Here is a 13,343-nt window from a genome sequence, read left to right on the forward strand (position 1 = left end):
AGGATTCATGTTGCGCAAGAGGTGACAGAAAGTAAACTGCAACAATCCAAGCATGGGGAAAGTGTTTCTGTTTCAATATTTATTAGACACAACACAATTGGTTTTCTTAAAGAGAGGGGGAAAAAAAAGAAAGAGAAAAGGGAAGAAATCTGCGAGGACCCTCACTAAACAGATGACGATGGCTGACTGGCGTGCGGAAGAGTGCGGAACAGAGGAGAGTCTTCCTCCATTCAGGCCGCTTCAATAAATTCCCATCAACTGGGTTTATAAATAACAGAAATGTATTGCTGGCAATTCTGGAGGCTGGGAAGTCCAAGGTCAAAGTGGCAGCAGATTCGGTGTCTGGGGAGGGCCCGCTGCCTGATTCGTAGATGGTATGTGTGCATCCTGACATGGCAGAAGAGTCAAGGGGGCTCTCTGAGGTCTCCCTGTCCTTCAAGTCTGAGGTCCTCTTTATAAGGGCACTGATGCCATTCATGAGGGCACCACTCTCAGGACCTGATCACCTTCAGAAGGCCCCACCTCCAAATACTACCACCTTGGAGATCAGGTTTAACATATGAATTTGGGGAGGATGCCGTCTATAGCAAGAAAGGACTTCCACCTAAAATTTTGTTCAATTTTTTTAATGAGATTTTTGTGTTGTGTTGATGTAATACCAATATGACTAAAAAGAAAGATACGAGGCCATGGAGACACACCCCCACTTCCTTCCCTCCCCTCCTCTTCCCTCCCCTCTACCCACCAGTAGAAAATCACTGCTTTAAAATCCCGCCCACACCATCTTTAACTCCACAGAGAAGCAAACTGCAAAGATCATAAAAATGTCAGTATCTCCAAACAGCCATTCAACATCCATTCTCTCTCCCCCTAGAGCCATCCAGAGGGGAGCGCTGGGCTCAGGCTGGTCCAAGCCGCATTACCCACCATCATCCTCTTCCCAGGTCCCTTCCCAGGGCTGGCAGCCTGCACCTTCCTCGCCTACCCCACCTCCTTTCCCCTTTCATTAAGACATCATTCGGCAAAGCCTCTGTCAAGACTTTATCAGTTCATTTCCCATTAACAGTTACTGCATGAGCCTTCTCTACTCAACTCCCAGATAAATAAGTGAAAATAAATACCCTTTCAGAGAGCGATTTGATGCATATGAAGTTAATGAAGCCACAATGGGTTCAACCTGAGGGACGGTTATGAGTAAAACCCTTTTCATGAGCAATATGTGACTCCGGTTCCAAACGGCGGCGGAGAGAAGGGGTTGCAAATAAATCTGAAAGGCTGAATGAATGGAAATGGGGTTAGAGAAGAGAGTAGGCTGTTAACCATTTCCTTCCCATGGTCCCAGAGTCTTGCCACCCTTCAGGTCCTGACTGTATACACATAAGCAGGGTGGGCGTCTTGGATGTTGACAGGCAGTGGGACCCTGTGCTTGAATGGTCACGGGCCAGCTCGTATCAGAATCCCTCAAACTACATCTCTGCACTTAGTGGGCTCATTTCTCCAGGTGAATTGAAGTAAGGCAGACTGACTCACTGCCTCTCACCCGTCAAACGCCACTCACGGTCCCAGAGGACAGGAAGGGGGCCACGGGGTTTTCAGCAGGCAGGACCCCCTTTCTCCCGGAGCCTGTCCTGCAGGATGAGCCCCTCCATCAACACTACAGCCAAAGCCTTTTGCTCTCACGACTTCATCCTGTTTCTGGGCCATCAGCTGAGCGTGGGGCTTTGGCATAAGGCAGCATAACCAGGACAAAAATCTCAGTCTGAATTTACCCACAGAACTCCTGGTTCCTCAACCCCAATCGCCGAGAGCATTCTGAAATCAAATTCCAGCCCCCCACCCCCACCCCAAGAAGACTTTATCCCCCGAGGCTGCTCAATCAATGCTGACAACCACATGGACTCAAGCTCAAAACCCATTAACTCAGTCTTCGAGAAGCATCTTCGATAGATCCAAGTGGCTGCCCTTTCTGGCTTCGGTAAGCAAATGAATCGTGAAACCAAGGGAAACCTCCAGCCCGTCTCAGAGTGACGGCGGACAGATTGCTTCCAAGCACCAGTCTTATGGCAACATTTGTATTCAGTGACTGCAGCAATTACAAATAATGCTTGTCTATTTCCAAGACCTTCCCAGACAAATTCTTCTTCTCACGTCAACAGCAAGAATTAATTTCTTTTAAAGTGTCCCAGAACAGGCGTCTACTGTCGGGCTGAGCTTTCTGCCAATTAGCGAGGTTCTGGGCATTCATGCTTTTTATGCCCTTTTCGGAGACCTTTCATTCTCTCCCTACATGCTCACCCAGCACTCCCTAACCACTCCTCATTTCCTTTGTAGTCTAGCCAAGACTTTCCCCTGGGATCCTCTCTATATTCAAAGCATATACTAGAACAAACAGGAAGCAAAAGGTTAAAAAAAAAAAAGGTACTGCTGCACAGAAGAAATTGTCCAAGGACTATTTACACTGCCCAGAGAAAGCCTCTGCATCCAGACAGCTGATCAAATACACCTGACCCGACCCGGCCCTCCAGCCCCAGTGCCCGTGAATGGTAACCCATCACGACTGCAGTGAGTCCTCTGCAAGGTACTGTCCCAGAAGCCCAGGTGGGCCCAGGTGGGAGGGGCAGAATGAGACCCAGCAGGGGCTCTGCAGAGCCACTGAGCCAGCCCCCAGTCGGCTGTGCAGGGGTTAAGGCCACTGGCTGCTCAATCTTCCAGCCAGGGCGAGGAGAATACACTCCGACAGCAAGTTTACACACAACCAGGGCAGACTGGAGAGCAGAACGCAGCAGCCCACGCTGAGGACCTAGCCGTTGCCAAGCAGATGTATTTGACAGAGAGGAAGCCAAGGGCCCGAGGGCAGAAACTGACACGGCCATTCAAGCTTCTGATGAACAAAAATGATGTATGGTCTTCCCTCTGAGACAATGCATGGCTCTCTATCCAACCATCACACCCAGCTGTTTGGTCCAGAGGCTCTTCATTCTGGGGTGTCAGTAATCAGTTTCTCATTAGCGCCTGGCCCAAGTTCCCAGGAATTCGTCCTTCTCTTTCTCCGACAGGGAAGAAAAAAAGACAGGTGGGCAGGGAAAAGAAGGTGAACCTACCTCCTGGGGCACGTGCCTGGCTGACTCCAGTGAACCTCACCTGATCCTCACTCATCAGACAGAGAAACTCGGTTCTCCCCTCCCCCCATGCAGGCCCTTCTGTGCCTCCTCCCTTCCTGCGAGGGCAGAGAATTCAAGCCCCAGCTCAGGTCTCTCAGGAGGCTTCTGCCCACCTCCCGGACTTGCTGGGACACGGCGACTGGTAAGGGGGCATACGCCTGCACCGGGTTCTTAGTGACATCGACCCCACCACCAACCTGGTTGTAGCCGATGGCGTCGGGTTATGATCTCATGGCCTGGCCTTGGCTCTCTCTGTCCAGCGATCACAGCCAGACATCAGGCTGTGGTTCAGATTATGCTTCTCAAGCAAGTACATGCTCATTCCCCAAACCCAGCCCACCAGCACTATTTACACACAAACAAACAAACAAATAAAACACTAAAACCTCTGGCTACCCCCAATTCTGGTGCCTCTTTAGATTATTTCATTTTTACTTTGCAGCCCCTAAAGGGACTTACCCTCAAGTCACAAGAAGGAAAACTGGGGCTAAGGGACACACACCAGTTCACGGCAGAAACGAGCTCAACTCAGAACCCTCCTGCCCCGTCTCCCCACCTCGCCCTCCTATTAATAAGCCCTTAAGGATGTGATGCTTTGTCGGTGGTATGAGGCTGCAGTTGGGCGTGCCATCATCTCCCTGGTGACAGTATGAGCTCTTTAAGGGCCAGGACCACTCCGATGGTCATTCCCTTCCCCCAGTTTCCAGGTCCACGCCCACGTACAGTCACACTGCATGGCGTCAGCTCTGCTCTACAACGAAATCTGACATTTAAAATCTGAACTTACCAAAACGTAACAAAGGGGATGACTAGTCACACTCCCAAGAGCTTATCTTCTTATAGGAATTAAGTCACAATTCAACTCCTCCAGGTAAAAGCCCTAAATGGGCTGAAATGTCCATTTCGACATCACTGGCTACAGAGACACGACTGGGGAGGCCAGGTTTGAACAGAAGTGAATCCACTGCACAGAGCGGGACACATCCTGACGCAACAAGCCCTGAGCGGAGTGCTACTCACCAGGTGAGGCATCAGGAGGTCTGCCAAGTAGACAAAAGCAGCGCCGAGGGTGAAGCCGACAGCCACGGGGAAGAAGGCCAAGGCGCCAAAGCCGCCAGAGGACGTGGCCATCTCCACCGCTGGGGCCAGGAGGGACCAGTAGGAAGCCGCCAACATGACCTGCAAAACCATGATGAGCAGCAAACCATTAAACCATCCCCGGAAGGCCTTCCGGGGGGGGGGGGGGGACTTCCCTTGCTCCCCTAAGGCCCAGACTGAACCCTACAATGTCACCCGGCTTAGACCTTTTATCCTCAGTGGTAGGTATGTCCCAAAGCAAAAACAAAATCCCACCAGGAGAACATTAGTGCTGTAAGAACTCAACGTGAGATAGGGTGGAGCTGCCCTTGAGAATTGGGAGTCTCGTTTGCTGTCATCTAGCCTCTAATTTAGTGGTTCTCAACCCGGGGCGATTTTGCCTTCCAGGAGACATCTGGCAATGTCTGGAGACATTTCCGGTTGTCACAAGAAGGGCAGGGGGAGAAGGGGAGGTTGCTTCTACCATCTAACGAGTAGAGGCCAGAGATGCTGGTAAACGCCTCACAACGTACATCACAGCCCCTGACGGCAAAGAACTACCTGTTGCCCCAAATGTCGATAGCACCGATGAGAAATTCTGTGCTAACGGAATACTTTCCAGGACCAGCTGCTCACTACTTCGTGAGCTCCACGGCACTGGACATGAGACGGCTCTAGTTATGATGTATGTCTTCCTTATGTTGAGCTGAAATCTGTCTCCCGTCCATTTTTACCCATTAGCTCCAGGTCCATTCACTGGAGCACCAAACTGAGTGTGTCCTTCCTCCGTGAGAGGTTATAGCCCCTGAAACATTTGAGGACAACCAGTCAGTCAGTGTCAGCTCAGTCTCGCCAATTTTCTCATCTCTAAAAAGGAAGAAGGGAACTAGTGTTTACTGATCACCTACCATTTCCAGGGACCAAGCTTCACATCTGATACCTCATTTTATCATCCCGGCAACCCTGGGAGGAAGATGTTGTTTTCTGTTGTGATTCATAGATCAAGAAATTGAATTTCAAAGTAATAAGATCAAGGTGGCAGATCCAGAGGACCGAGAGAACAGGGCCACCATCACCTCAATGTGGGGGAAAAACATGAGGGAAAAGAGAAAAACGAAGCTGGACTCAAATCTCGGTGAGGTCAATTTGATCAAAGGCTTTCCAGTGTTTAGTGAATTAAACACTCATCCCAGCTGTGTGCTCTTCAGCGGCAGTGACATCTGGGCTGGAGCACACCCACTACCCACTGTCTCCATGTGACAGTCATCACTGCCATGTAAAATGTTGAATGAGTTTCTAAAATTATTTAATGATGCCTTGCCTTTTAAAAAAAAAATCTGCATCGTCCATCTCCAAAATCTCCTTCAGGGTGACAGAAACAGGTATTATTATAGTTGCAACAGTAAAGAACAAATCCGTGCAGAGAGTGATTTCTCTTCTGCCAAGAGTCAGCCAAGCACAGTCACTTGCTGGGGACTAGATTCTCCCAGCAAAAATCTTAGTACTGCCAGTAGGAAGTAGCATCTGCCTCAGAGACTCCAGAAAGAATGAAAGTGTCTAGGATTTCAAAATGTAGAGTAGATAAACAAGATTACACCGTATAGCACAGGGAAATATGTACAAGATCTATGGTAGCTCACAGAGAAAAAAAAAATGTGACAATGAATATATTTATGTTCACATATAATTGAAAAATTGTGCTCTACACTGGAATTTGACACAACATTGCAAAATGATTATAACTCAATAAAAAATGTTAAAAAAAAAAAAACAAACAGTGTCTCATCAGTTCAGCTCCACAGGACCATCAAAGGAAGCCTCTGGGCAGCCTTCTCTCTGGCACGGCTGACCCACCCCTTTCCCAGACTTTGTCTCACTTGCCTTCTAATTCAACAGTGCTCCATGGCTGCGATGCATGGTAAACTCCCGCCGAGGAGGACCTGCGCAGAGGCACACACGCATCCAGCAACCTCTCTCCTCGCATGTTTCAGGGGACCCTATCGAGTCCCACTGCCAACGACTCTAAAACTACACCATCCAGTCAGGCCACTCATCTCATCCTCCAGTCCCTCCCCATACCCCATCCTTGTCAGGGTCACCTGGCGTACTTCCCCAGCCTCGGCTCCCCATCTCCTTCTCAACGCAAAGTCCACCCTCTTCTGGCAAAGCTCTTTTCCATCCCTAGGCATCACCGGGTGCATCTTTTTTCTGCCCCTACATGTGAGAAATATGCTATTTTTAAAAAATAATCCCTCAACATAGGTAGCTTGCCTGAGACTGTCAACACTAGCCAAGCTCCTTTCAAGGTTCGGCATTTTTTAATCTGGATGTAGTGACATACTAACTAGCTGATACAGAAGCAGGAAGTAGTGTATCTGATTAACCTTCAGTTACCCCTAGGAAGCAGCGCCTGGAGGGGACAGTCTACCAAAGAGGAGGTGGTGACCACTGGGCGCTAGACTTCAGGGAATGAGCTCCAAAGAAACCAGTCGTCGCCGACCAGTCCCTTTAGGACCCCAGATGATAAATACCAAAAGTCCTCCCGCAGTTGCAACCCTGTTTACAAAGGCAAGCTGGGCCAGCAGCACCAGCCCAAAAGGTATCAGATGTAGCCACGAGGAGCTGACCAGCGGGGCCTCCCTCATCCTGCCTTTGTCTATGAAAGGAACGCATAACCCAGGTTTCAGCACACATGACAGGGGCCTCATTGTACCCCCAAAGTCCTTTTTTTTTTTTTTTTTGCCTCTTTATTCCCAAAAACAAAACTGAGGAGCCGCGGGAAAGCTCGCCTTGGAGACCATCCTCCAGCTAGATGTCGCTAAGACCAAAGCAGTCCAATTTTGTGCAAAATAACCAAAGAAGCTCAAGGGAGTGAGCGTGTCAATGACAACAATAACTCCTGCAGAAAGAGCTAAGGAGGGAATCAACACACACGGGCTGAATGTCGTAATTCCGGTCATCGCCGGCTTGGTCTGTCTCCCGCAGGGCTTGGAAATCTGAATGTCAGGACAAAGACAGCCTCAGGCAGGCTGATCTTGGGAAGCTGGGTGCACTCCTCGCTTCTTCCCCAAGCCCAGGGCTGAATCCTGCCTGGGCTCTCTCCTTCTCACATGCTCCCCGCGGCATCTCAGCCACCGGCACGACTTCCACCTCCATCCCTATGCTCAAGGGCCAATGAGTGAATGAATGGCTTGAGCTAATTATAATATCGACCTTGATCTTGTTCATAAATGCCAAAAGAGGGGAACAGCCCTAGATGGTCATTAACGAATGAACGGAGAGACAAACTATTCCATCTGATGGCAAATTCTTCAGCCATGAAGAAATGAAGGACCGACACACAGTGCAACACGGATGAACCTTGGAAACCTGCTAAGGGAAAGATGCTAGGCACAAAAGGTCACATACTATATGCTTCTCTTTATAGGAAATGTCAGTAGAGGTGAATCCAAAGACAGAAAACAGATCAGTGACAGACAGGGGATGCTGGGAGCAGGGTATGGGGAGCAACTCCTAATGGACACAGGGTCTCCTTTGCGGGTAATGAAAATATTTGGAACTAGACACAGGAGATGGTTGCACAACACTGTGAATGGACTAAATGCCATTGAATTGCATACTGTAAAATGGTTGTTATGTGAATTTTAACTTAATGTTTTTATAAGTTGAGCTTGGCCTAACCAACCATTAGAACCCTGTCTTGTACTTCTGCCCCCCAACCCCCAGCTATGTGCTGAGCCCTCCAGCCCCCCGGTCTTGGCGCAAGCTCGTCCATCTGTGCACCTGCCAGACCATCAAGGCCCATCTCTCATACCCTTTCTTCCAAGTATCCCAAACTCTTAGCCTGAGGCCATGTATATCAATGGACCAGGAAAGGCAGGATTTAGAATCAAGTTTGAATTTGACTCCTGGTTCTGCCAAGTACTAGTGAGGTAGCCAGAGGCAAACAACCTAAACTCTCTGCAGCTCAGCTTTGAAAAAACTAAAAGTGGGGGCATGGATACTAGGTAACAAGATTGTTTTAAGAATTATACGGGACAATGCATATACCCTACCAACCCAATTGCTGGCAGGAAATAACGTGTCGAATCCTGCTGTGTTGGATTCTTCCTTCACCCTCCTCATCTCACCCCCTACCCCTCCTCTAGGAGGTCCCTTTCCCATCACACAGGATTCCTTATTTGTGTCCACATCCCCCCGGGACCAGGCTCAGGGCTGTGCTAAGAGCACCTCTGTAAACTGGCACCATCCATCTGAGCAGTCCTGGGCTGAGCAGCTGCTCGGTGTTTGTGGCCCGAATGAGTTCTCTGTTATCCTTGCTAATGAAAGGGAGCAATGGGGATGGAGAAATCAGCAGAAGGCATGATCAGAAGTGATTCAACACTCATTTTTCAGTCTGTTACCTACATTATAAAGTGATTTTTTTTTAAACTTCCAAATCAAGTACCCTATAGGCTACTACTCAAATGCCTTCGTTCTATTGACAAACACTGGATGAGTAATTGTTTAAAATAAGGGAGTTTTTCTCCGGTGTGCAAAAAAGTTGACAGAATTTTTCAGAGCTTCATGGATCACCCACTGAAGAGTCTACTGAAAGAATCACCCTCTTTCAGAGTTGGGATGTCAGGAGGCTGCCTGGTCCCAAGGCTTCATTGAACAGATGGTAAAACTGAGACCCAAAGGGATTCAGTGGCTTTCCCAGAGCCCCAGAGCAAGCTAACGCCAACCAAGGCTGACAGTACCACCCCCAGATCAAGTTATGGCCCCCCGGCAGCCCTACACAGACCCCCAGAGTCTTCTAAGAAATTCTAAGAGCTGCAGAGTAAAGGTTTCAGTTGCTGCCTCCCTTACCAAGGAGTCAAAGCATCCTCGAAGCACAGCCTGAGATGAAGCAGCTTTGGCAGTAACCGAATGGAATCCATCCTGTGGGCGTTCTCCACTATTGCGATATGAGCTAGTCCACTATTGCGATATGAGCTAGTCCGACAGAAGCCAGCGCTAAGGAAGTGTTTGGCGACTGATAAACAGGTGGTAACAATGTTGTCACACAACTTCCTCTGCGAGACACAGCACACCTTACAAACCTAAACCCACGACTGCACCTTGGATGGAGGGAAACAAGTAATTATGTAACTCAGACTATAATTCCCTCTCTAGCAGCATGATTAAAGCTGAGGTTTCAAAACAAAGCCAAGGTGTATAATTTCAGTTCAGGGCTCTGACTCAAAGGCACACCTTCTTCTCTGGTTGTCTACACCTTAAAAGAACACTCTGAATGCAACATGTATCCTGGATTGGATCCTGGGAACAGAAGAAGGGCGTCAGTGGGAAGATCGGTGCAATCCAACATCTGAGGATTAGGGAATAGTAATGCACCAATGCTAATTTCCTAGCTTGGACAAACGTACCCTAGTCTTGTAAGATGCTCCCATTAGGGGAAGCTGGATGAAGGGTATAGGGGAAATCCCTGTACTATTTTTGCACCTTTTCTGAAAATCTAAAATACTTCCAAAAACAAAGAGTTTATAAAAAATTAATATTTGTTACTGAGGTCTAAGAGAAGATTGAGGAGGATCTTCCCAGCTGAGAAGCATAAGCCATGCAGACAAAGACTTGAAGCCAAGAAAGCCCACAGTTCACTTCGTGAGATCAGCAAAGCGACTGACCTGGGGCCACACACTTCATGGGGACCAGAGGGGGCTGCGTGCTTTCCATGCTTCACCTCCTTGAAACCTACAGCCTCCTCTCTGTGCTTTGCAGAAGTTAGGTCACCCACGGGCACCCAGCTGGAAGTGACAGAACTGGGATTTGAAACCCAGGCCACGCCCTTAATTCCAAAGCTAAATTCTGTGGCTTAGATGTTTCAAATTCTTTAAAAACAATAATACTCACAATATCTCCTACTCAGTACATCTAATCAGAGGACAATCTCCCTCTAAGCGTAATTTTCAATGTTGCCTGTGTCTACAGCAGCAATAGCTACTGTGCTAAAGTATACATCCTAGTCCATGTTTGAATGTCACAACGTGTAAGTTGTAGAACTTCCAGTTAAATGTGGCTGATCCAACACAAGCTGCTGGCTCCCAAATTCCCACTAGGCTGTGAGTAAAGGGTTGAGAAGGATCTCAACCACAAAGACAAAAGGACAGAGCGAGGAGACAGCAGCCAAGGAGCTTTGGAAGCTAAAAGAGAGAAGCAGGTGATGACTGACAGACACCCCAAGAAGGCTGACACCTGAGCCCTGTGGAAGCAAGGGGTTCACCTCCATAGAACCCCAGAACAGCTCAGGGATCAAGGGCTCTGGAGCCACCGGAAAAGGAACTGCACACGGGCCAATAAAGAGGACTGGTCTCCACCAGTGGCCATCATTAAAAGGCCCACAAACGAAAAACGCTGGAAAGGGAGTGGAGAAAAGGGAGCCTCCTACACTGCTGGTGGGAATGCAATTTGGTGTAGCCGTTATGGAAAACAGTATGGAGATTTCTTAAAAAACTAAAAATAGATTTACCAAATGATCTAGCAATCCACTCCTGGCATATATTCAAAGAAAACTCCAGTTCAAAAAGATACATGCACCCCAATGTTCACAGCAACACTATGTACGATAGCCAAGACATGGAAGCAAACTAAATGTCCACTGACAGATGACTGGATAAAGAAGTTGTCACACACACACACACACACACACACACACACAATGAATACTACTCAGCCATAAAAAGAATAAAATAACACCATTTGCAGCAACATGGATGGACCTAGAGATTATCATACTAAGTGAAGTAAGTCAGACAGAGACAAATATCATATGGCATCACTTATCTGTGGAATCTAAAAAATGATACAAATGAACTTATTTACAAAAAAAAAAAAAAAGACTTACAGACACAGAAAACAAACTTACGGTTAACAAAGGGGAAAGGCTGGGGAGAGGGGGAGGGATAAATTAGGAGTTTGGGATTAGCAGATACAAACTACTATACATAAAAGAGATAAACAACAAGGACCTGCTGTATAGCACAGGGAACTATATTCAATAGCTTGTAATAACCTATAATGAAAAAATATATATATGTATAACTGAATCACTACGCTGTACACCAGAAACTAACACAACATTGTAAACCAACTATACTTCAATTTAAAAAAAAAAAAAAAGGAACAAAAAAGACTGGGTAAGAAGCCACGAGACCCCACTGTACCACGTGCAGCCACACAACCATGCCACCTGACTCTCAGGGACCCCCCGCCAGCTGGGGAGTGGGCAGCACACTATGTGCTGAATGGGAGCACCCAGCATGCTCCCAGCCCAGCCCAGCTTCTTCCCCAGCCCATCCATCCCGACTCCCTGGCTGTGCCCCTCCCAGAGCACTTCTTCCCTAGATTCCTTGCACAGGTGTCCCCGTGTCAGGCTCTGCTTCTGGGGAAGCCGGCTGGAGATGTCACCTCCCTGATGCTCCTCAGGAAGATACTCAAGGATGTGTTTACTCCACGGTATGAGGAAGAAAAACAAGAAAGTCGACGACAGGGGAAAGAAATGAAGGGCACTCCCCAGGTCAGTGGTTAAAAAAGGGACATGGGAGCAACAGTTCCAACAGGCTCAGAAAACCAGACCCCAGATGGGAAGAGGGGCTGGAGGGACCTGGGAAAGAGCAGATTGTAGAGCCTATGAGTTTGGATGTGTGCAGGGAAGATGTTACCCTTCTGTGTGGGAGACTGGTGGCTGACTGATAATAGGAACCCAAAAAACTAGGCAAAGGGAAAAAAGGAGACCATTACTAACTCTGGAAAAGAGAAAAATTGCACAAGAAAGGAAATAAATGAACACCATTAACAGTCTTAACAATGTATGCTATTTTTTATTTACTAACTAAGTTACTTATCTGTGTGGCAAAATGGACATGACATAAAATTTGCCATTTTAGAGTCTAGACAATTCAGGGGCACCAAGCACATTCACAATGTTGTGTAACCATCATCCCGATTTCCCAAGCTTTTTCACCACCCCACACAGAACCTCTGTAACCGTTAAGCAATAACTCTCCATCCTCCCCTCCCCACCAGCCACTGGCAACCTCTAACCTACTCTCTGACTCTATGAATTTGCCTATTGTAGATACTTCATATACGTGGAATCATACAATATTTGTCCCCTTGTGTCTGAATCGTTTCACTTAGCATAATGCTTTCAAGGTTCACCCATGTTGTAGCCTGTGTCAGAATTCCATTCTTTTTCATGGCTGAATAATACTCCATGATTAAACTGTGACCACTGAACTATTGAACTAAAATAATATAATAAAAATAATAAAAATAATAAATAATAAAAAAAATAATAAAAATAATAAAAAAGGTATCTGTAGGGTAGTATGCAGGCGGAGATAAGAGAACCAAATCCTCATCTTCCACACCCAGAAGTCATTTAAAGATGTTTAAAGCCAAAAAAGTCAAGAAATGTCAAAGTAAGTATGCAGCTGAGAAACGTGGGAGGCAAAAAGTTGAAGAAATAGCTAAAACGGCTGTTCACACTTATCCCTAAGTAGGAATCAGGGCTGGGGAAGCACAGCAGGCTTTTTTTATTACAAGCCTGTAGGACAATCTGACTTTTTAAACTATCCATGTATATGTATATCGTGGGAGTGGGGAGGATTTTTTAATAAATTGATAATATAAATCATAAAATATGTAAATATAAAAGTAAATATTATAAATAAATTTATGATACAATTTTTTAAATGTTTTAATAATAGAAGACTTCGATTTCACAGTGAAAACCCAATCGGTGGAAAGGATCCTATGAACAAAAACTGAATTTTCAGACACGTTTCTGCATGATAATGAGACACCCACCTGAACTGTGTGGTTTTGCTGAAGGTCCCTAAATCACAGCCTTGACATCAAAAGGCTGAAAAGGACTTTCAGAGGAGACATTTAAAATCAGCTGACATGTGCAAGCTCTTTCTCACGTTGCCTTGCAAGTAAAATCCTCCACTTCCCTTCCATAGTTTCCCAAACCTAGCAAAACTGCTACAATTCTTTTTCTCAAAATATCATGTAAAATGCCACCGGGATCTATACCTCATAATGGTATTAATTTCCCTCTGG

At 46.8% G+C, this 13,343-nt stretch overlaps 1 protein-coding gene across 18 annotated transcripts in view; it reads right to left on the bottom strand.

The window, feature by feature from the left end:
* The window catches only part of SLC39A11 (solute carrier family 39 member 11), a 351,433-nt gene that overhangs the window by 251,354 nt on the left and 86,736 nt on the right, over positions 1–13,343 (bottom strand). For 13 of the 18 annotated variants that reach the window (XM_074343593.1, XM_074343591.1, XM_074343597.1 and 10 more), the window contains one exon: positions 4,182–4,340. The exons of the other annotated variants lie outside the window; for them this stretch is intronic. In XM_074343593.1, the coding sequence (XP_074199694.1) occupies positions 4,182–4,340 (159 nt within the window). The remainder of the gene's footprint in view (positions 1–4,181; positions 4,341–13,343) is intronic. 18 annotated transcript variants of the gene reach the window in all.

This window comes from Camelus bactrianus, chromosome 16, assembly GCF_048773025.1.
Source record: "Camelus bactrianus isolate YW-2024 breed Bactrian camel chromosome 16, ASM4877302v1, whole genome shotgun sequence".
Classification (NCBI taxonomy): domain Eukaryota; kingdom Metazoa; phylum Chordata; class Mammalia; order Artiodactyla; family Camelidae; genus Camelus; species Camelus bactrianus.